The following is a 25,676-nucleotide window of genomic DNA, read 5'->3' as shown; positions in this document are numbered from 1 at the left end:
TAAACTTTTTTGTTTAAATGATTAGTAGAATTTACAAATGAAGCCATTTTTAAGGACTTCTTTGTAAGAAGTTTTAAATTATGAGTTTGGTTTCTTTTATAGATACTGGAATATTTAAATTATCTATTTCAAGGAATTGGGTTTACTTTTTTCTTTTGCTTACTCAAGTTTTGTTTCATTGATTTGTTGTATTTTATTCATTCCCTCATTCCACTTTCATTTGATTTAACTTGCTCTTTTCCTACTTTCTTAAGGTGAAAACATTGATCTCTTCATCTGTTCTAGTATGAAGGAACACATGTCTTTATAATTTAAATCTTATCATTTAGAATGCGTATTTATGTACATTTTAGAAAGAGGTCTCGTTTCTGATAGATTCTTGATTAGGGTTGAACTGTATCAGTCTACATATTAACCCTTATATTAATGGTTTGTCTTTTATTATGGGTTTGTCTGTGTATATATTGCAATTTGTGTTACTAGGTTTTATACTTATACAATCAAATTCTCACAAATAACTGCAGCTTTATTTCTTTCTTGTAGTAATTTCTTATGCACATACCTTCTATACTGTGTTGAGTAGAGTGGCCATATTCTTCAAGTGTTCTTCTCTAATCCCTGATTTTAGGGTGAAAGCTTTCAGTATTTCATCATTATGCAATTGCTAATTTTGGTGATTAAAGTCCAAATCAATTTGCTTGTATTATGTTAGTAAGAAAATTTATTGCCCCTCCCACCTGTTAAAACATAATGGCTTTTGTCTTTATTTATTTGTTTATTTATGTATGTATGTATGTATTTATTTTTTTTTTAGCACAAGTCCACCTTACTGTTGTGTGGATTTATATTCACTTCGTACTGGGGAGATGGTCAAGTCCATTCAGTTTAAAACACCTATCTATGATCTCCATTGCAACAAAAGGTAAGCAATTTTCCAGGTGTTTCTTGTGCAAGATAACATACCTCCTGTGCACGTAGTGCATTTCCATTATCATTGACTTTGATATAATGATAATAAAAAAGTCACAAATATGTCTTCGGAATTCTGCCAAATATAAGTAGCTCTTAAGATTTCTTAATGTTTTCAAACTTTTTGTCTTGACCCATTAGTGAAATAATGAAATGGAAAAGAATAAAAGTGCCTGAGCAAACATATGAAGGTTAAATATTGCTTTGAGGAACCTTTTTATATGTATAGCATAACATTTTATATATAACTTTTTGTTTAATATATGTACTTCTATACGTTTACTGGTTTATGATGGGAAATGTAATTTTCCTGTTAGCATTCATCAAAACAAAGCTTATTTCTGAAATGTAAAAAAGGCTTTTAAATATCCTTATTTTTTTGCACTTCACAATGGAGCTAAAAGAGGGACCAGCTAGATTTTTCCTAGCCCCATGATGCTAAATGTCTTATCAAGGTCATGGCTGCAAATTATTAATCTCAGTAAAGAGCAAACACATGGAACATGGAAAACAAAAAATAAATTTTATAATAAAAGACTCTCAGGTTAGATTTTAAAGAGATATTTCAAAAGTGACTCAAAGTTTGAATGTAAAAGGAAGGGTAAACACATACTACCTGACAAATACAAACTAAAAGACCAAGACTTTGATATTAATGATAAAAATATTTGAATTCAGTACAAAAATATGAAATAGGACAAAGAAAAGTTCAGTGATAGTGTGTAATTCATAATGAAGATCTAGTTATTATGTATATTTAAACTTAACATCAAACAAAATTATATATGACATAGGAGGTATACTCATGTTATTTCTGGGATAATGTACTTATCCAGTGATATATTAAATTATTAAAAGTTAACTTTTTTGGGCTTCCCTGGTGGCACAGTGGTTAAGAATCCGCCTGCCAGTGCAGCAGACATGGGTTTGAGCCCTGGTCCAGGAAGATCCACATGCCGCAGAGCAGCTAAGCCCGTGCGCCACAACTACTGAGCCTGTGCTTTAGAGCCCACGAGCCACAACTACTTAAGCCCGTGTGCCTAGAGCCCTTGCTCTGCAAGAATAGAAGCCACCGCAGTGAGAAGCCCGAGCACCGCAATGAAGAGTAGACCCGGCTCGCCGCAACTAGAGAAAGCCATGTGTAGCAACGAAGACCCAATGCAGCCAAAAATAAATAAATTAATTAATTAAATAAATTTTAAAAATCAACATTTTTAAATGGGTGGATCTAGTAGTTAAATATTTAACAACAGTTGTAAGGAGCAATACTCTAAAATGTAGTTTATAAAATAACTTCATTTCAGATACATTTTAATTTTGAAAATTTATAACTTTTCCCTAATTATTTATAAATCTTGAACTTTGGGAGAAATACAGATTCTGATTAATTTTAATATTTCAATAATCAGAAATGTCTCATTTACATTGAATAATAGTTATCTGAGCTTCCTTTCTCCCTCCCTCCCTCCCTTCCTCCCTTTCTCCCTCCCTCCCTCTCTCATTTTGGCTCTTGTGTTGGGAAATTCAGCAATCATTTTAAGTGCCAGGTTGTATAAATCCATTTTATGTTTAATTCCATGACTTTGAGCCAGCACTGGAAAAACACTTTTAGTAAATAGCCAGCAGTTTATTGATCTCATACATTCTTAATGAAGGTAGGTTCATTTGATTTATAATGAATGAAAATGAAATTTTATTTTGAGGTGTAGTTCTCCTCTGACTTTTCTTCCTTTCATCTTGTCTATCTTGATCATATTAAGGATTTTGTGACTGTATTTTGACATTTAAGAAGCAGATGTTTCTAGCCTATATGCTTTAAGAAGCGTTTGATTTTTAAAAATTCCTTTGGTACATACTTACTTAAATCTAGATGATTTAACTTATTTATAGTTCAGTTTATAGAATTTCACATTAACATTTTCTTTTGTGGTTTTTTCCCTCTAATTTTAGGATCCTTGTCGTAGTATTGCAGGAGAAAATTGCTGCCTTTGATAGCTGTACTTTCACAAAAAAATTTTTTGTCACAAGTACGTATCAACTTGATTTATTTCCTATCATATGCATTGAGTTTATACTACTTACTTGATAGAATCAGCAGACTAATTGGAATCATAACATCAGTATTTCATGCTTACTCAGTTACTGTATTTTTATGTTTCTGTGATGTCTTATTTAGTAATATAATTTTATGGTATATGTGTTCAACCCACAGTACATTTTCTTCATATTACTGTGGAAGCCTTGTTGTATACCTCAGCTTTTCCTTATATATTTTCCTTGAGTCGTTTTGATTAATTTAGATTTGTGTAGGTACATTGTTAAATTACTTAATTAACATAACATACTTGTGGACATAACTGGATTATTATTCATGAGGGAAATGTGTCAGTCTTTCACTCCTTCTTTCCCCCACCTGTCACAACTCTGCCTGGATTTGCAGAAATAAGCCTAGATTCTGGATCCAAACACACACACACACACACACACACACATCCACACACACAGACACAGACACAGACACAGTCATACAGAGAGAGTGATTGTTTGATCAGTTGATCTATTTTCTAAAAAATTGACCCATGCAGTTGTGGGAGCTGGCAAGTCCAAGATTTGCAAGGCAGTCCAGCAAGCTGGAAATTCCAACAGGGGCCTTGTCTAGAGTTAGATTTTTTTTTTTTTTTTACTACAGCCTAGTAAAACAATAGTTTTCACTCTTTCGTATTTTAACTCTTAACACTCACCATCAAAGCTATAGCTGTTTTTTCAGAGAATCTGTTATGTGTATGCTGCAGAAATAGTTCTGTTGAAACAGAGCTCATTTTTGTTATGTGTAGGGAATCCCAATCATACTGTTGCATCTCCTGAAATATCAGAACTATTTACACACTTACTCATCAGATGTTAATCCATGTATTAAGCTCTGAGTAGGAGATATTATTCCTTTCTGGTTAGAGCTCATGTTCTTGTTAATATCTTGCAGTCTATATGTTATTGCATACATTATATAATATATACTATACTATATAAACACATGAATAATTCATTGTAATATATAGTTTATCATTTTGTAGCCTATGAAGAAGAATACAACTCACCTCCTTGATCTTGAAATCTTTTCTCTCAGAGATCTACAGAGATAATAATGGAGATCACGTTCATTGATATATTTTTGTTTTATCACAAGTTTACACCATTTACAAATTTACATTAGTATCTCTAGCACCTAGAACATTGGCTGGCACAACGTAGGCTCTCATTAACTATTTCTTGAATGACTGAGTACATTAACCCACTTATCAGTCAGTTATTTCATACTGATCAGAAATTTACTGATGTTTTAATAATGATTAAATATAGATTACCAGGAAGGATCTTTTATTGTTTTATCTATAAATTAAAAGTTTTGGGGGAGCATACATTTGTTAATAACATCTTCATTCAAAAATGTAGTATATATATAATATAGTAAGCTTTGAAAATTACATGGCCTGTTTTAGCATATTAATTCTTACAGATCTTATGCATTAATATATTACCTTATAATTATATCACTCACTATTAAAATTGAAACAAGTAGAGAAATAGAGGAATCATGTATGAGTCTTTCCATTTCTTCCAGGTGTGTGAGCTACAGAGGAGTGAATTAGAACAGAGTATGAATATTTCAGCCAGATTTAGATGCCAGTTTTTTCTATTTGTCTTTACATCTTATCAGTAGTCTTCTGTTGTTTATCGTTAATCAAAGATGTGTGTGTGTTGGCTTCTGCAAAGTTAGACATCTCTGTTGCAGGTCCATTTTAATTTTATACTCACAGATAGCTCTTGCTGCCTCAGCTGAGTGTTAAACTGGGGAGAACTCTCAAATCATTATTTGTTAAGATAGTTTATTTAAATGACAATATATGTTTTGAAATTTAAACCTTATTTAAACACTGGGCTCTACTGCGCTGTGCATGTTGAAAGTAATATTACACTTGCCAATAGATTTCACTTTTCTTCTCTGTAATAAATGGTAGGGTATAAAGTCAGTTGTCACAGCTACTAAAGAGAAGTTAATATATGTAAGTAAGTTACTAATGGAGAGTTAATAATACTATTGTTATTCTTTATCCACTAAAAAAAAACTAGCATAAATAATAATGCTAGTTTTTTTTTTTAGTGGATAAATAAACCTTATAGATTTTTCATTGATTAATACCCACTATAGAATTTTAAAAGAAAAAATTAAACTTTATTATAAAGAAAGAATTAAAATAATTAGATTTGTGTATTTCATAGTTAGAGTCAAAGGACATAGGCTTTGTAATAATTTTGATACATTGGAATCAAAATAGGCTTTTCACAATACTCTGGTTGGAGAAAATGGGCAATGTATTATTTATATTATAATAGTAAATATTATATTTGTATTATAATAGTAATTTTTAAGCTTAGATGATCTAATTAAATTTTGCATAAAATCATGTAGATATAACCTGTATCTTTAATTGTTTATATCTATGTATGAGTGTAATTTGTCTCAACCAGCATGTCTGTTATTTAACTAATGGGTGATAGAAATATATTTGTTTCAAATAAGGACCTACAAATAAGATTTAAACAAAACCCTATGCACTGTAGGCTATAATTACAATTTATTTTTTAAGAGAGTTTTGTTTTTGCACATTGATGATTTTGCAGCTTTTCTGGGAGAGTATTTTGCAGTCTGAGATTTTGCAATAGAAGAATTTGTTTTTGGAATGTCCTGACTTGGGTTAACTTACAGAAAGTACCTAAAGCCCTTGAGTCAATTGGCAGGATCAATATAGAAACTGGCACATTACAGAAATTTCATATTTTCATGGGATTTTACTGTACTTTCTCAATTAAACCATTTATAGTGGAAATAAGAGTGAAAATACCTTTAAGCAGAAGAAGAGAGACTATAGTATGTATTCTTCTTACTTTTCAGTCTTACTTGAAATCATGAAGTTCTTGTAGAAAGGTGAATTTTTAGTCACGTTAAAATGGTGAAATGAACCTTTGATTTTCAATCATTTTGCTTATTTGATAAACATTAGTCATTTAGTGATATGGCAAAAATATTGCATTTTATTAAATTACTAAAGCCATAGATATACCATTTTATTTTCTATGAGTGTTATTTTTTTGATGCCTTTTTTCTTTTTTAAAAAAAATTTATTTATTTATTGGCTGCGTTGGGTCTTCGTTTCTGCACACGGGCTTTCTCTGTTTGCGGCAGGCGGGGTCTACCCTTGTTGTGGAGCATGGGTTCTAGGCGCGCGGGCTTCAGTAGTTGTGGCACGTGGGCTCAGTAGTTTTGGCTTGCGGGCTTAGTTGCTCCATGGCATGTGGGATCTTCCTGGACCAGGGCGCGAACCCGTGTCTCCTGCATTGACAGGCGGATTCTTAACCACTGTGCCACCAGGACAGTCCCTAAATGTTATTTTTTAAAAAAAATTTATTTGTGGAAATATATACAATTATTTAAAGACGGTAGTATAATGAACCACCATGTATTTATCATCTAGTTTCAATAAGTACCAACTCGTGGACAATCTTTTTCATTTATACCCTTCCCAAATTATTTTGAAGCATATCCCTGACATATAATTTAATCTATTATCTATATTTAAATGATAAGAACTTATAAAATCATTATTTCTGTATTACCAATTGATCAGATAATTTATCGTCTAAACTCTGAGGTCTTTTGATTGGAACAAAGGCCTTACTTGATGTAACTGTGGTCAACAAATGTAAACTTGTACATTCCTTCCAACTGAACTCTCAAGGTTTTTGGCATACAAAACCTTCTTTATAAAAATCCAGTGTCCTTGCTAAATCTTTATTTCTACAACCCATTTTCATGCTGCTTATGCTACATTTTCTTTGAGCCACTCATAAATCTCACTTCTTTGCAAGGGCTCTGTTTTCCTGCCTGAAATGGCCTTTTCACTAGCAGTCTCTCTTTCCACAGTGACTTAATCCTACATGTCTTTCTAGCCCCAGTGTAGATGTTAGTTCTTATATGATGTATTTCCTGATCCCCTTAGTTTAAGGAAGCCTCTCCTTCTTCTAAATCCCCAAAGATAGCAATTCCCAAAATCTATCCACAGAACAATAGACCTTCAACATGCTGTGTAAATCAGGATGCCCTGGTCAAATAAACTTAGGAAATGCTGCCTTCTATTGGAGGATGCCAGTGGTGATTAGCATTTTAATCTGTTTAAATTTATTTACTATATTTCAATATTTCCTAGATTTATTAGATTACAGACCTCTTTTTTTACCCAATACCCTTTGGGAATGCTTTTATAGTGTAATTTTTCCCTCTGTTAAGACACTTAATTTCTATGTTATTGTATGTGTCTTCTGTCTACTTGTTCTATCTTTGCTGCAATATAGTAATTTCCTTGAGAGCGAAGTTATTCATCTTGACTTGGATTAAGGAAGTAGGTCCATCATGCAAGATATAATATATCCATTTGTTTTAGCTAACTTAAAAATATTTCTGATGCTTTTTTTTGGTTCTTACAATAATAAAGCTCAATTTGCTAAAGATGAAAACATTTATCACAACTATTTCTACTTTCAAAGCATCAGTGGTTCTTTTCCAAGATGTTTAGCTAGCCAAAAGCGTTGAGAATGTAGTACAACTCTATCAAAAGTTATCAGATAAGGAAGAAAGCTATTCATATAGGATCAGTAGTCATCTCTAGAGAAAGTGATATAGGTTTAAACTGGGAATTATAAATTTGGTGCGTATTTAAAGGAATGACTATATGAATACATATATGAACAAAGTTTCTTTCTCATGTTGGAGTTAAGTACACAGATTTTCTGAAGTATGAGTTTATTTGAAAATTACACCTTTGTAGTGATCAGCTCTTGAGTATCTCTCCAGTATCTGGAGTATTGTTTCTCCTTTCAGGAGCAGGAGCTTCTGTTTTATAAGCCTTTAGGAAGCACAAAATAGCAGTTGAGTTTGATAAAAATGAGTGCGCTTTTTTTTTTTTTTACGTTATTGTTTTAGGATCTTTGCCATATAGTCCCAAATGCTTCCCTCTGTATTGCTGGACTACTGAACAGTTGAAACAAGTATTATTAAAATATTAGTCTCATATTGTGTGAATTGTTCATGATAGGAAGAAGAGATCTGGAAGGATCACTAGTGTGTCTAGTGTTGCAGTCAGGTGCTTTATAAGTGGCATGCAGCAAGTCCTGGTCAAGTGGAGTGGAGCCCACAGTAGTGAATTTTCAGTAATTTCTGATTCATTAGGATTATCACTTATTCTGTGACTGTACTGCTTGTAAAATGGGTCTCGTGGCTTGAGGATGCCATGAAGTCTGTTTAGTATGGATTTCTTTAAGTCTGAAATGTATGTTAAATGTTGAAAAATGGGGTAGTATAAAAGTACAACTGTCATTTCTTGGTGATAAATGATGGAAATAAGTGTAATAAACTATGTGTTAAAATCCAGCGATATCTTTTGAAGATAGATGTCTAGTATCATTGTCAGAACACACCTGCGTAACCTGGAAGGGGGTATGAGAAGGGGCTTTTGGGATTCTATAATGTCCTGTTTTTTGTTTTGTTATGCACGCATATGTTTACTTTGTTGACTTGGGTACTTCTTTATCTATATTATATTTAAATACATAGTTTACATTAAAAAAAGAGTCCAGAAAGCATCAAGAACAACAAAAGTTGTGATTTCTCTCCTCATACTCTGAATGCCGTTCATTGTAGCATTTCACAGCAGATCTCCCCAAACCCTTCATCTGTAATACTCTGGCCAATAGTAGTTATATATCTCATTTCATACTTCCATTTTCTCACATATTACATATGTAATTAGTTACATATTATTTTACTTTACTTGAAAACCCTATAGACCAGATTTATTCAAGGGTTATTAGGTTTGTGATATTGATGATATTTAACGCATGTTTGTATGAAGAAATTTAGCTTCTTTTCTTTGAAATACAACTTCACCTTAAGGGATTTTTATCAACATTTTAAACAAAATTGAGCAAGACTTAATATTTAAAATCAAGGAACACATGGAGCCATTTCCTAACTTTAAATAAGCTTATTTTCCCCTAATTTTTGCAACCCCCACCCCACCCCCATTCCTTTAAACAGACTGAAACTTTTGGCAGGCGGAAAGAAGCATGGTATAGGTTATGTGTGTTTCTCTGAATTTGGGTTATTCCATGCTTGTAAGCCAGTTTTGCTTGGGACAGTGAGAAGTACAGGATATAGGGATTGGAGGACAGGGGAGCTGATAGGCATACTGAGAATAGCATTCGTGGTAGCCCATTTAGTTTTTTTCCCCCATTGATTGGTTTCTAGTTATTAAAGAATTAGTACTAAAGCCCATGTAGAATGACAGATTCTTAATGAAGATATTGTTTTGTTCATGCAAGCATTTAATTTCTAAAAGAGTTTGAAAAGCTCTTGTGTAATACAATCATGATTGCCTAAGTTGTGTATGAATACAATGATGAGACTGTAAAATAAGTAGAGACAGCTGTGTCCATCAGAGAACGCACCATGGGAATTTGTGCCAAAGGGTGGAAGGGTCAGGTAAAGAGAGCTGATAGAGAACTGGAAAGGGAACACAGCCAATATGATGAGAAAGGAGACACCTTCGTATTTGGCTGTACAGAAAAGGTGGCCTTGAGCAGCTGTCTGATGTGGAAATCCAAAACCCACGTATGATTAAGAAAACAAAAGACCAAGACTGATAGATGTCATTAGCAGTCATTTCCAGTGTGCTTAAGCTTAAATGCAGATATGAAGTCTCCAGAGAGACCAAAGGATTGTATAGGAAGTAACTCTTTCCACTGGCTTCTGTTTTTACTTTGAGGAGGAAAATTTATTCCTTACAATCCTAATGTTATGTCTTAGGGTTAGAATGTGTATTTTTCATTTATGTTAATGGTGAATTACAAATAAGGAATGTATTTTAAGGATCTTTAAAATGCAAAATTATTTTTAATTTTGGGAAGAGGAACCTTTCTTTTTATGTTTCTAAGCAAGCTTGTAACATTGATAAGAAGAGATTGGCAGGTTAATGTGGCATCTAAGACCAGTTCAAGTTAAAACCCTGTTCTTTTGGTTTCCCATCTAAAAACAACAGACTAGGCTGCTGTGGTGTTTTCATAGCCCAGGCAGGTGTTCAGTATAAAGTGGACTCTAAATAACATGTATGCCATGAACTAACGTGATTTTCATATTTTCTGCACATAATTCCCAGCCATTGAACCCGTTGAGCCTTTGAATGGCATTACTCTGTTTCATATACATAAAAAATAAAGCAAAAATAAAATCAAGTTTTAAATTCAAAGCTCATGGAACCTTAAGAGGGTCATTAATCAGGAGTAAGATGGTCAAATAAATCTCTGAAATGATATTTAATATTTTATGTGCTTATTCTTTCTGGAGAGGGTTTCATAGTCCTTTCTGAACTTCATTCAGTGTGTGGTCTTTTGTGACTTGTGTCTTTCACTGAACATAGTAGAAGATTATATTTTTTAGAGCAGTTTTAGGTTCACAGCAAAATTAATCAGAAGGCACAGAAATTTCCCATATAACCCCAGCCCCACACGAACATAGTCTCCCTCTCCCCCATTATCAGCATCCCTCACCAGAGTAGTACATTTGTTACACTTGATGAACCTACACTGACACATAATTATCACTCAGAGTCCATTGTTTATCTTAGGATTCCCTCTTGGTGTTGTACATCAGTGGGCTTGGGTAAATGTATAATGACATATATCCATCATTGTAATACCATACAGAGTATTTTCACTGCCCTAAAAATCTTCTGTGCTCTGCCTGTTCATCTCTGCTCTCCCGTTTCCCCCAGCAACCATGGCATTTCCTAGAATGTCATATAGTTGGAATCATAGTATGTAGCCTTCTCTGATTGGCTTCTTTCAATGAATAATATCATGTTTCCTCCATGTTGTTACCCAACTTCAAGATTTACTATAAAGCTACAGTAATCAAGACAGTGTGACATTGGCAAAAGAATAGACAAACAGAATAGAGAGCCCAGAAATAAATCTTTGATGAAGAAGCAGAGGTAGCACAATGGAGCAGAGATAGTCTCTTTAACAAATGGTACTGAACAGCTGGACATTCACGGGCATAAAACTGAATTTAGACACAGACTATACATCCTTCACAAAAATTAACTCAAAAAATATCACAGGCCTAAATGTAATACATAAAGTATAAGATTTATAGAAGATAACATAGGTGTAAACCTAGATGACCTTGGGTATGGTGATGACTTTTTAGATACAACACCAAAGGCACAAAAGAAATAACTGATAAAGTGGGCTTCACTAAAATTAAAAACTTATGCTCTGCAAAAGACAATGTCAAGAAAATGAGAAGAAAGGCCACAGACTGAGAGAAAATATTTGTAATAGACAAATTAATATTTGCCAACGAAGCAACTGACAAGGGATTAATCTCCAAAATATACAAACAGCTCATGCAGCTCAATATCAGAAAAACAAACAAACCAATCAAAAAATGGGTGGAAGATCTAAATAGACATTTCTCCAAAGAAGACATACAGAATGCCAAAAAGCACATGAAAAGATGCTCAACATTGCTAATTATTAGAGAAATGTAAATCAAAACTACAGTGAGGTGTCACCTCACACCAGTCACGATGGCCATCATCAAAAAAATCTACAAACAATAAATGCTGGAGAGGGTGTGGAGAAAAGGGAACCCTCCTACACTCTTGGTGGGAATGTAAACTGGTAAAGCCACTATGGAGAACAGTATGGAGGTTCCTTAAAAAACTAAATATAGAACTACCATATGACCCAGGAATCCCACTCCTAGCATATACCTGGAGAAAACCATAATTCGAAAAGATACATGCACCCCAGTGTTCACTGCAGCAGTATTTACAATAGGCAGGACATGGAAGCAACTTAAATGTCCATCAACGGAGGAATAAAGAAGATGTGGTACATATATACAATGGAGTATCACTCAGCCATAAAAAAAGAACAAAATAATACCATTTGCAGCAACATGGATGGACCTGGAGATTATCAGACTGAGTGAAGTTAAGTCAGACACAGACAAATATCATGATATTGCTTATATGTGGAATCTGAAAAAAGGGGTACAGATGAACTTACCTTCTCTACAAAACAGAAGTAGAGTCACAGATGTAGAAGACAGACTTATGGTTAACAGGATATGGTGGGGAGGGATAAATTGGGAGATAGGGATTGACATATATACACTACTATATATAAAATAGATAACTAGGACTTCCCTAGTGGTGCAGTGGTTAAGAATCCTCCTGCCAATGTAGGGGACATGGGTTCGAGGCCTGGTCCGGGAAGATCCCACATGTCACGGAGCAACTGGGCCCATGTGCCACAACTACTGAGCTTGCGCTCTAGAGTCCACGAGCCACAACTACTGAAGCCCACACATCTAGAGCCCGTGTTCCGCAACAAGAGAAGCCACCGCAATGAGAAGCCCGCACACTGCAACGAAGAGTAGCCCCTGCTCGCCTCAACTAGAGGAAGCCCATGCACAGCAACCAAGACCCAACGCAGCCAAAAATAAAATAAAATAGGTAACTAATAAGAACCTACTGTACAACGCAGTAGAACAGGGAACTCTACTCAATACTCTGTAATGACCTATATAGGAAAAGAATCTAAAAAAAGAGTGGTTATATGTATGTATAACTGATTCACTTTGCTGTACACCTGAAACTAACACAACATTGTAAATCAACTATACTCCAAAAAAAAAAAAAAGGACAAACCTAATAATGGGCTGTTATCCAAAATATACAAAGAACTCTTAAAATTCAGCAAGAACAAAATAAACAACCTGATTAAAAAATGGGCCAGTGAATCTAACAGGCACCTCACCAAAGAATAATAAGCATATGATATGATACTCCACATTATATGTCATCAGAGAAATGCAAATTAAAACAATGAGATAACCATCATCACACGTCTAAAATCCAAAACACTGAGAACACCAGTGCTGTCAGAGTTGTGGAACAACAGGAACTCTCATTGCTGGTGGGCAGGCAAAATGGTGCAGCCATTTTTGGAATACAATTTGACAGTTTCTTACAAAACTAGACCTACTCTTAGTATACAATCCAGCAATCTCACTTCTTGTTATTGAACCAAAGGAGTTGAAAACTATGTTCACACAGCCTTCACACAGATATTTATAGCAGCTTTATTCACATTGCCAAAAGTGGAAGCAACCAAAGTGTCCTTCAGTGTGTGAATGGATAAACTGTGGTGTATCCTGACAGTGGAATATTATACGTCATTTCTTTTTATTGCTGGCCATTTAGTTTGTTTCCATTTTGGGGGTTTTATGAATAATGCTTTCATAAATGAAAGGTTTTTATGGGGACATCTATTTTTGATTCTCTTGGATATAAGTATTTGTGTGGATATGTTTTCGTTTCCCTTGGGTATGTACCCAGGAGTTGAATTACTGGCTCATATGGTAATTCTATCCATAACTATTTGAAGAGCTGTTGGGCACAGTGACTGCACATTTTACATTCCTACCAGCAGTGTATGAGGGTTCCAGTTTCTCACCAATGATTGTTAATAAGATTATATAGCCATCCTGTTGGTATCTCACAAAGTAGTATCTGATTATACTTTTTTTAATCTTTATTGGAGTATAATTGCTTTACAATGGTATGTTAGTTTCTGCTTTATAACAAAGTGAATCAGTTATACATATACATATGTTGCCATATCTCTTCCCTCTTGCGTCTCCCTCCCTCCCACCCTCCCTATCCCACCCCTCTAGGTGGGTCACAAAGCACCGAGCTGATGTACCTGTGCTATGCGGCTGCTTCCCACTAGCTAGCTATTTTACGTTTGGTAGTGTATATATATCCATGCCACTCTCTCACTTTGTCACAGCTTACCCTTCCCCCTCCCCATATCCTCAAGTCCATTCTCTAGTAGATCTGTGTCTTTATTCCCGTCGTACCCCTAGGTTCTTCATGCCCTTTTTTTTTTCCTTAGATTCCATATATATGTATTAGCATACAATATTTGTTTTTCTCTTTTTGACTTCACTCTGTATGACAGACTCTAGGTCCATCCACCTCACTACAAATAACTCAATTTCGTTTCTTTTTATGGCTGAGTAATATTCCATTGTATATATGTGCCACATCTTCTTTATCCATTCATCTGATGATGGACACTTAGGTTGCTTCCATGTCCTGGCTATTGTAAATAACGCTGCAATGAACATTTTGGTACATGACTCTTTTTGATTTATGGTTTTCTCAGGGTATATGCCCAGTAGTGGGATTGCTGGGTCGTATGGTAGTTCTGTTTGTAGTTTTTTAAGGAACCTCCATACTGTTCTCCATAGTGGCTATATCAATTTACATTCCCACCAGCAGTGCAAGAGTGTCCCTTATACTTTTTTTTGATAGATCTTTATTGGAGTATAATTGCTTCACCATACTGTGTTAGCTTCTGTTGCACAACAAAGCAAATCAGCCATCTGCATACACGTGTCCCCATATCCCCTCCCTCTTGAGCCTCCCTCTCATCCTCCCTATCCCACCCCTCTAGGTCATCGCACAGCACCTAGCTGATTTTCCTGTGCTATGCTGCTGCTTCCCACCAGCCAACTGTTCTACATTCGGTAGTGTATATATGTCGGTGCTACTCTCACTTCGCTCCAGCTTAGCCCTCCCACCCCATGTCCTCAAGTCCATTCTCTGCATCTACCTCTTTATTCCTGCCCTGCAACTAGGTTCATCAGTACCATTTTTTTTTATTTGCATTTCCTTATGGCTAATGATGCTGAGTATCTTTTCATATGCTCATCTTCTATCCTCTTTGTCAAATTTTACATTGATTTATTTGTCTTTATTGTTATACTAGTTCTATTTATATTTTAGATACAAGTCAGTTATCAGATATGTTTTGCCTAACTCCCATTCTCTGAGTTGTCTTTTCTCTTTCTTGGTGGTGTCCTTTGAAGCACAAAGATTTTAGTTTTGATGAAGTTTAATTTATCTATTTTTTTCTTTTATCATTTGTACTTTTGGTGTCATATCTAAGAAAGCATTGCCTATGGTTATGAAGGTTTACCATGGTTTGTTCCAAGAGGTTAATACATTAGCTTTAGTCTTTGATTCATTTCGACTTTGTATGTAGTGTGAGGCCAGGGTTCAGTTTCATTCGTTTGCATGCGGATATCAGTTGACCTATCATCATTCGTTGAAAGGATTATTCTTTCCCCATTGACTTGTCTTGGTAGTGTTGTTGAAAGCCAATTGACCATAAATGCAGACATCTGTTTTTTCGAAAAAGGTCTGAAATCTTTTGAGTTGTCTTTTCCAAGAAAAATAAGGCAGGGTGTTACAGAGAGTAGTTAAATCCTTTGTTTTTCAAAATGAGTTCAGGTCTTCTCCCCACTAGGACCAACATTCTGGGAGGATGCCATGTAAAATTGCATCAGTCTCATGAATCTTTTAGTTATGGAATCATCTTCATGTAGCATGCTTTTTGTGGATTTTACCTTTATTTAAATTTGGAAACCTGATATTTTAAAATATCCAGTTCTCTTACTTTGTTCACAAATACTGTAACCTTGTTAGAATTAGTCCCAGTATTATAGAGGTTTGGGTTGTGTTTTTTTTGTTGTTTTTTGTTTCTTTTTTCTTCACTTGTTTTCAGAGTTTAGCTGGAGGCAATGGTTAATCTTTAAAGGAGTCATGCTTATAAAGTTGGGATAGTGCTGAGAGGCTGATGGTCTGCTGATTCCAGCTGTAAAATGTTTTTTGGAGAGCAGAAAAACAATTTGCTTTCATTCCAATACACTATAATTCTTGAGATCCACTAGCTTTCTAAAAACATTGACTCAAAAAGTGAAATGAAGAATTGTAAACTACATCTTTTCTTAGTATTCTTTAGTATTTGGTAGGCAGGTATACTTATTAGGATCTGTTGAGGCAAAATAGTTATCGGAGTTGGTTGAGTTAGATTATGTTGACTTTAAAGTTCAGGAGATTAGCTGCCTCTAATGTAATGCCACAATTCACAGGTATTTATTTCTGGTTTTTTTTTTGGTTATTTTTTTTCATGACATTTTAAAAGGGGAAATTTTCTTATAGACAGTGTTTATGCTCATTTCTCCAGTTCTGAAAGTATATATGGTCTATGTATATACACTTATATAAAAGTACATTTTGGTGTGAAAAAAGTACATTTAGGTGTGGGTGTCATAATGAAATCTATTATGTAAATATTGTGTGATATATATATTAGAGTGTGTTGTCTTTGTATTATATTAGTGGACCTTTTTTTCTACGTATATGTCCATAATATGTGTCCATAATATGCCTTCAGTGATTACAGTAACATCACTGTTACCCAGAAGCTGATTTTCCAGAAATCCAAACATTCCAAACACACCACTTTAAACCCTGAAATACAAAAAAAGTTTTTAAACAATGAGTGAAACATTAGAAAACTTATATCTTATATTTTGTATGACATATGGATTTTCTCTTAGGATTATTATCTTCATCTTCTTTAAAAATGAACACTCAGGGAATTCCGTGGCGGTCTAGTGGTTAGGACTCCGTGCCGAGGGCCCGGGTTCAGTCCCTGGTCAGGGAACCAAGATCCCACAGGTTGCTCGGTGTGGCGAAAAAACAAAGAAAAAAGAAAACTCAAAGTAGATGGAGTTGAAGGAGCTGAAATGAAAACTAGCAGTAACAAAAGCAACAGCGACTTGCGCTTCTCTAGTGGCTGTGAACACAACGGCATTACCATTTCAGAATCACCACAATTGCTACTCAAAGGCTTTCTGAATTCAGGCAAGCATGTATGTACAATTAAGGAAGATTTCTATTAAAAAATGGCTTTAAAATGAACACAAAAAGCCTAACCTAAAGAATAGGCAAGCACAATATTTGAAAAATATTTGAAAATTTTTCTTCTGTAGATGACTTTTTTTTTGCAAGTGTGTCTTATACATATGCTTTGATTAATTTAGGTGCATTGTTTAATTTATTCAAACATTTATTAAGCTATTTTTCAGGTATTATTCTAAGCAGTATAGATTTAGCTGTGAACAAAAGACACAAACACGACCTTAATCAAGTGGGAGGAAGACAGAAAATAAAGAAGCAAAAAGATAAATAAATATATTACAGAACATATAAATTATTTTTTATTTATTTTATTTATTTATTTATTTTTGCGGTACGCGGACCTCTCACTGTTGTGGCCTCTCCCGTTGTGGAGCACAGGCTCCGGACGTGCAGGCTCAGCGACCATGGCTCACGGGCCTAGCCGCTCCGCGGCATGTGGGATCTTCCTGGACCAGGGCTCGAACCTGTGTCCTCTGCATCAGCAGGCGGACACTCAACCACTGCGCCACTATTTTTGACAGTGCTTGTCAAAGTAGTTAATTATTCATTCATTGATAACTCTATTCCTATTAGGATCAGCACTAGACTGAGACTTTCTGCTGGGTAAGGTATTTTCAGGTGTGCTGTTCATGCTATTCAGATTATGCTATTTTTTCCTGGTACGCTCATGTGTTTCATGCAATTTGGCTGTTTTTCTTTGTTTGTATTGTTTTGTTTTTTGTCATGGGAAGAAAAGGTTATTTTTATAAAAACCTGTCTCGTATAAGTTTAGATTCCAAATTGAGACCTAAACTATGAAATAGATAACCTCAGTTTGATCCACTAGTGTACATTTTGGCGAAAAACATTTGTGAAAATATTAACCAGATACTTGTGGAATGATAAACAAGGAATTCTTTAGGTTAGGCTTTTTGTGTTCTTTGATTCTGCAGTCTCCTTTGAGTAGTCCCTTAAAAGCAGTTTCGTGAAACCGTGTAATATCATTTTGTGTAGCTGACAGATGAGGACATTATACTCAGAGACCTTATTGGTATAGTCAGAAGGGGAGATGAGACCCTCACGGATGACAGATATCACTTACTTGACTGAATTGTGTTGTGTCTTGTTTAGTGGAGTTCGGGAAGATGGCATTGGTGTTTCCATGGTGTTGGTGACCACTGTCAGGAATGTGTGATTTTTTTTTGAAATTGGAGAACCACAAAATAATCCTACCTACTAGATTGTTTTTGGCTGGGCTGAAAGTAAGAAGAATGAAATTGAATGCTTAATGTAAATGCATAGGATTATGTAAATTAGTCCCCCAACATCTCCTGAGGCACCCTTTGTGGATTACTTCTCCCCATTAGCTCCACACCTAAGTTACTTGTTCTGCCCTGCCCCTGTTATTGTCATTTTATTTTAGGGTTATGTCTTTCTTATCTTTGCCCTTAAATTCCTGAGCCAATTGTATCCTTTCTCTTTCTTCTCTAAACAGTTTTGCTAGACTTATGAAATTGTAGGCTTATGATCTTTAAATGATTCTTCTTGGCTTCTCTCTCTTGTTCCAGGAATAACTGTACAAAATGCCCAATTTTTGCAAAAAGTGAATACCAGTTCTTCCCAGATTTATTTCTTATTGGAACAGAGTCAAAACCCAAAGGAAACTGTAGAGGAGAAAAAAATGAACCTCTTTTAGCTATTAAAATAATGACTAGGTTATGGGAATTTTATGTGAGACTTGAAAAAATAAAAGCATTTGATTATTCTGTTTTTATGGCATCAAAATATGATGCACCAACGGAAATTATTAAATTTCTTACATTGCCATTTGAAAATTTTCAGGCTGCTACCCTTGTCCTGGGCCCAACATGAATCCTATTGCTCTTGGGAGCCGCTGGCTTGCTTATGCAGAAAACAAGGTAAGCGGGCCGTGTTGGAATGTTTGTAATGGAGCAAGTGTTGAAGAGTTTTCCAAAGGTAATTAACAACCAATAATGAATGTTTAACTTACTAGTTTGTTTTCTCTGGTTTGGTTTTTGTTTTAATTGGGCACCCAGTTGTCTGATCTTATTGCTCAGGATCAGTATTTGGACTCAGCCTTACTTTTCCAGGCTCAGTTTTATATAGAGAACTTTACTCCATTAATTTTAAATCACAGCATTGATATCATCACAGGAGTTTCTGTGGAGCTAGAAATCAGGAGGCAGGAATGACTTCTGTCTTTAGTAGTAGGTTGGGAACCTGAGGCATAGAATAATTTAATGGACTTCAACTGTATGTGTACATTTAAATCTAAACAAGGGTTCTGCCATTTGTGGTTATTTATCAATCTCACTTATCTCTTAAGGTCATCATAGTAAATGAAGATATTATATTTATACATTGAAACTTTTTTTATGTCTAGTTCAAAGCAAAGGGCAAATCCCTTTTTATGCCATTTAGTGCCCTGCATATGAATATAGAACGAAACCTAAAAAAAATTACAGACTTCAAAGAAGATCATTTTTTTGTTCCATTTTTGCTTGTTTGTATGGTTACTGTATATTGAGAATAATATGAAATAATATGTATTGAAGAGTTCTTGACACAAGTCTGGATATGGTAAGTACAACAATTATTTGGTGAAACTACAGTATATCTCTAGCCTCTGGAATTCACAAAATCAAGAAACTACTGGAGGAATTTATTTTTCTGGATGAATCCCTTGATGCTTTTTCCAGAATTCTGTCCGCTACATAAAGGTATTTTGCATTTTAGTGAATGCTGTATTTATACTCTACCTTCTTCTTTCTCTGGATTATCCAGTATATCACTTTTCAAATTCATTCTTTTCAAATAAGACAAGAGGCATACAATTCAGTGCGCTGACATCATGGTATCTTCTAATGATTACGTCTGTAGGAAATTTCTTTGAGTGCCAGAGACATCCAAGACTTCCAAGAGGAAGATATATACATTGTCCCTTGGCTCTTGCAGATTTATTGTGATGTGTGGGAAACTACTCATTTAGGATTGTAGGTATTATGCAAATAGTTACATATTATTTTCTTATGGATAAAACTTCCATCATAGATGCATAGCATCAAAGTGTGCTGGTTGTCTTGCCTTTGTCTTGCCTTTGCCTTTGTAGAGATACGTGTCAGTAATATCTAGTGTTATATACGGAGACCAGGACGTGTAGTGGCATTCACAAGGAGTTTACTAATCAGATGGTTGTACCATCCTTTGGAAGAAATATTTCCAGATAAATGTGTTTCCATGGTATTTACATAAGAGCTAGTATTTGTTAACAGTTTCTGATTGTAGTAGCATTTGGGCTGAGTGTGGAACTGCAGAAATTAAATTTTGGAGCAACAGTTTCTTTCAGTGAAAATGCTCTTTGACTACAGTTTTAACCAAGAGGCCATATTATCTTGATTGGGTTTGTTTTTCAGTGCCTATTTTTAAGTGTACTTTTAACTTGGAAGACTTGCAGAAAACCTGCAAGAATTAATGGAGTACAAATGTTATAAAGTACACCCATGTACTCTTTACTTAGGTTGACCTCTGAACAATCTCAGAGTAAGTTGTATATATCACATTACCCCAGAATACTTAAGTTATCAGCCAATTTAATTTTTAAAAAATTTATTTATTTTATTTTTGGCTGCATTGGGTCTTCATTGCTGCGCGCGGGCTTTCTCTAGTTGTGAGCAGGGACTATTCTTCATTGCGGTGCGTGGGCTTCTCATTGCAGTGGCTTCTCTTGTTGCAGAGCACAGGCTCTAGGCACGTGGACTTCAGTAGTTGTGGCATGTGGGCTCAGTAGTTGTGGCTCGCGGGCTCTAAAGTGCCGGCTCAGTAGTTGTGGCGCATGGGCGTAGTTGCTCCGCAGCATGTGGGATCTTCCCGGACCAGGGCTTGAACCTGTGTCCCCTGCATTGGCAGGCGGATTCTTAACCACTGTGCCACCAGGGAAGTCTGCCAATTTAATATTGATAAGCTACTTTTATCTATTATAGCATCCATGTTCCAATTTTGTCAATTAACCCTATCATATCATTTGTAGAAAATTTTTTCCTATAGTGCAGATCCAGTCTAGGATCAGGTATTATATCTTGTAGGAGTGTCCCTTTCTTTTTTTATCTTTTACAGGATTGGTAATTTTGAAGACTACAGCCCCCTACATCTACCCCTTATTCTTTTTAGTAGAATGCTTTTTACTTTCAGTGTTTTGATGTTTTCTCTTGATTATATTCGGGTTATGTATTTCTGTCTGGAATACTGTAGTATTGTATGAGTGCTGTTCTGGACTTCCCACAGTGTCACATCTGGAGGCACATGGTATATGTCTGTCCTTTATTGGTGATGCTAATTTTGTCAAGGTCTTGTCCAGTTTCTGTACTGAATAAGTACTATTTTTTCCTCTTGTAACTAATAATTTGGAAAGAGCATGCTTATATCCTGCGTTTTATCGAAATCTTAGCCTACCTAATTTTAGCATCCATTGATGATTCCTGCCTGAACCAGTCTTTACTATGAGGATTGCATATTAATGGTTTTCCACTTCCCACTACGGATTTACCTGTAGGCATTTGGCTTTCTGTCATAATCAAGAACTTTCCCTTCTTTTTAAATCTTCCTGTATCTATATTTTTGATAGGGGTTAATGATTCCTATTTTTTAAGTAGTTTTTAATTTTTTTCTGTCTTTAATTATTTTGGTTTTCAAATTATGCCAGAGTTGACCAATGAGAGCCCCTTTAGTCTGCTTCTTGTGACATTGTGTTGTGGCTTCATCAAAATTAAAAAAAAAATAATTTCCACACTTGCTATCATAAGAATAAGTCCAGGTCCATCTTGTACTTGCCTTGTCTCAGCCCTGGAATCATCTTCTTCTGATTTTACTGTTTCTTTTTAATGGGCAATGGTATTAGATACTAAGCTTTTGTCCAGTAGATGTGTTCATTGTTACTGGTGTATTTTTGCTTCTAGACTCTTTCAGTGGACAAAGTTTAGAAATATGCATGTTATATATCCACACACACTTCTTATTATACACATAAAGAGGCAAATATACATATATGCATATTTGTGCACCCATGTATACCCATATGCACATGTACATTTTGGAAATGAAGAGGTCACATTGGTATTTCCACAGGATTCTCTCTTTTTGTCCCCCGTTTCCTATTTGTATGTCCTTTGTTTTGGATAGGAGACCATGACATCAGCACGTTTTCTTCATTTCTTCAATCCTATAATGCCAAAAAGTAATTACAGAGTTGCTTGCTCATACCACTGCAAAAATCAAACCAACTACAAAGAGTTCAGGATTTTCTTGCAATTTTCTCTGCTTTCATTACTGCCTAAAATGGAAGGTATGCAATCAAATACTGTGCTCATAGGTTATTTTAGTTAGTTTGTCCTTTATCCCCCTTTTTCTGCCTTCCTTCATTGTTACAGTTTTCATTTGATACATAATTGTATACATTTGTCTTTATATGCGTATATATTTTCTCATATGTTATATAGATATATTTATATTTCCCTTTATTTCCTCAAAGATAACATTATATACATGGTCTTTTATACGTCGCTTTTTTCACTTACCAATATTTCCTGGGATTTGGGCTTGATAGATTTTTGCAGTACGGAAATTTCTGCTTTATCTTTTATTTTGATGTACTGAGATGCAAATATAACTTTTGTAATGAGTCTAAGTTTTAAAGAAATTTCTGGCTTAGTTATGTTTATGTAGAAATGCTGACTCAGATTTAGAGGAATTGAAAAGGTGATAGTATTGCTTGTTTTCCTTGGTTATTTTAATTACCTGAAGCAGGGAAAAGATAGTGTTTCTAGGATATGTCTTTCCTTGCACTTGCTTCAGAAGGCAGCAGAGGGGATAATTTTCATAATTCTTCAAATGTGTATTTATGAATGAATGAATGAGTGACTGGGTGAGTAAGTGAGAGAGATTCTTTTTATTAGCTAAAATGATCACTTTTCAAGCTCCCTCTTTTCCCGTGTGAAACTACATTTGCCAATCACCTGCGATTTGGAAAATTCCACAGCACTATTGTCTTAAGGGATTTTTTTTTAAAATACAAATCAGTGATGAAGAAAAGTTTGATTTTATAATAAAAGAATAAAAGTTTCACATATTAATCTTTATCAAGTGACCTGGTTTTAAATTATATAGAACATTTTTTTTGTTTTTATATTTTGGGAGAGGAAGATTTGTTCTGAATTCTGAAGGCTTTTAATAATTCATATCACAATGTGGAGCTGTTCTAATAGTCTACTATTGCCATTTTATTGAAAATTTTAAGTGTAAAAATCTGGCTAATGATTTTTTTATTTCCCTTTCGTTCTTTCTCTTTCTTCTTTTCTTTCTTTTTCTTTCTATTTTTTCTTTAAATTTAGAAGCGTAGGAGCAGTGGAGAATTTAGTCTTGGTTAATTGCTCAGCACATGAGAGAATCATGCATGTCAAACTACTGATTCACTTTGGAAATTGACAGTTTGATTTACTTATTTATGAATAAGGGCATGTCTTTTTCATTCTAATGTTAAAACTGGTGAGCCCTCTGAAGTGGACAGCTATTATGTGTCATAGTTGATTTATGCATAATTTGTGCCACTTCCCCACAAACACAATTGAAAATGGAAATACGGCACATTCTTTTGTCTATTTTTTAAAGTTTCCTTTTACAATCTTTATGTAGGAATTAAGAGGACAAAACCTCCAATTTGTTAGCATGTTAAATATTTAATGTTAGGAAGTCATGGCTAAGTCCTTTGATTATGTTTCTAAAATTTATTTGTGGAAAGCCTGCCAGATCTCAAATCCTACCATTTCAGAGTTTATGAATTCTTAAAGACTATTCATCTTGTAATTAAAAATCGTATTTGAGCATGAAACTGCTTGAGTGGCACCAGTAGATTATAAAAAGGGGTAAAAGTGTCTCAGCAGGGCTTTTAGCTGTTTGTCTGGAAAACACTCATGCAAACATTCCCACCCACCACCATCATTCTGCATGGTAAATAAGCTCTATCTTAAGAGCCTGTAGAGTTAAACAGTTTAATAGAAATAACTTTCTGGTCATTCTCTCTCTTTCCAGTTGATTCGATGTCATCAGTCCCGTGGTGGAGCCTGTGGAGACAACATTCAGTCTTATACTGCCACAGTCATTAGTGCTGCTAAAGTAAGTATCCAGTAGTCTCTAGGAGGTACGATTTTGTGGAGTAATTATCACGTTCCCTTTTCATTTGCAAAGGTCGAACAAACTTAAGTAAGTCAGAATTATTTTGTCACTCAAGAGAACTGGTGACTTAAAATGATTAGGTATTTAATCTCTTAAGTTTCCTAAATCATACTTTATATTCTATTGTAATGATTATAAGGTTTGTATTTATCCTATTTAAAATATTTAAGTCTGTTAGCTAGGTCAAAGTCTGTAATCTAATTACTTTGGAAAAAAGCTTTACATGTTTTAAGTAGTAACTTCTGGATTTGTGTGTGTGTGTGTGTGTGTGTGTATGTGTGTGATTTGCATCATTCTACCTATACTGACATCCCTTTGCATTTTTGAACATTTATGAATCTTCTTGACATAAAAAAAAATATTATTCCTTAACAAAACTTGAGCGAAATCCCTGGCACATTCAAAGATTCTTTCATGTCACAGAGCTGCCCCCTGTGTGTTTGTCAAGTGAGTTCTTTTTGTGTATGTGCGAGGGTTAATTATGATGATGGCTCGTAAACTTTATGCTGATTATAAGGTATCCTTATAATCACCATCCTTTTGAATTGTGAAGTATACAACAAAACAATTCTAATAATAGGGATGACATAGTGAATCTAAATGACAGCATGTAATAGAAAGCACAACTATTCAGAAAAGAACAACAGTTTAAAACAAACCACAGGGAGGGAATCAAAGGTCACACTGTTTTATGTAAAACAAATACAAAAATACTTCAAGACTGATCACAAATGCTTACATGATGTGGTTTGATGAGAGAGGCATTACATATTTTTCATTCAAAGGGAATTATTGAATGGCTTTTTGCTTACAGCCCCATATATTTTAGATTTCAGAATCTTTATAAGAATGGTTTACTTTTCTCCTCTGTATGAAAAAATTATGGTTATTTCAGTGAAGAGAAATCTGAAACAGTAATTAGGCAACATCAGTGTTATTTAGCCGACTTAGTTCCAGTTTTCCATGATAAGAACATAAAAATGACTTCCATAATTAAGTAGTGTAGTTATAAATATATTACTTTATAATTTTTACTGTTATATTATAGATTACACTCCTGTTATATTAGTATGTTCACTTGTGAAAATTTATCATGGTGTACACTTATAATTCCTGTACTTTGTTGTCTAAGTGGATATAAAACTTTGCTAAGGAAAGAAAAATTTCACAAAGATACTGTCATATTTAGATACCTTCTCCAGAGAATTCTATCTAATGTTTATGAATAAACAATGGCATAGATAAACAATAAGGATTTACTGTATAGCACAGGGAACTATATTCAATATCTTGTAATAACCTATAATGGAAAATAATCTGAAAAAAAATATGTAGTGGAATCACTTTGCCATACACCTGAAATTAACACAATCTTGTAAATCAACTATAATTCAGTTAAAAAAAAAGAATAAACAATGGCAATATTACGAAAACTCTTCTATAGAATAAAAAGATCAGGTTATGCCTCATCTTGTTTCATGATTTAAGATCACCTTGATATTGAAACTTAACAAGAGCATTATGAAA

General features: G+C 34.6%; 1 protein-coding gene across 6 annotated transcripts in view; it reads left to right on the top strand.

Moving 5' to 3' along the window:
* Positions 1–25,676, top strand: part of BCAS3 (BCAS3 microtubule associated cell migration factor) — a 575,284-nt gene that overhangs the window by 125,260 nt on the left and 424,348 nt on the right. For all 6 annotated transcript variants that reach the window (XM_024757571.1, XM_024757569.1, XM_024757570.1 and 3 more), the window contains exons 8-11: positions 815–922; positions 2,920–2,996; positions 18,747–18,823; positions 24,006–24,089. In XM_024757571.1, the coding sequence (XP_024613339.1) occupies positions 815–922; positions 2,920–2,996; positions 18,747–18,823; positions 24,006–24,089 (346 nt within the window). The remainder of the gene's footprint in view (positions 1–814; positions 923–2,919; positions 2,997–18,746; positions 18,824–24,005; positions 24,090–25,676) is intronic.

Source organism: Neophocaena asiaeorientalis, unplaced genomic scaffold (assembly GCF_003031525.2).
Source record: "Neophocaena asiaeorientalis asiaeorientalis breed wild unplaced genomic scaffold, Neophocaena_asiaeorientalis_V1.1 scaffold327, whole genome shotgun sequence".
In the NCBI taxonomy this organism is placed as follows: domain Eukaryota; kingdom Metazoa; phylum Chordata; class Mammalia; order Artiodactyla; family Phocoenidae; genus Neophocaena; species Neophocaena asiaeorientalis.
Note: the sequence above shows the minus strand (reverse complement) of the source record. Positions and strands in the feature narration are given on the sequence as shown.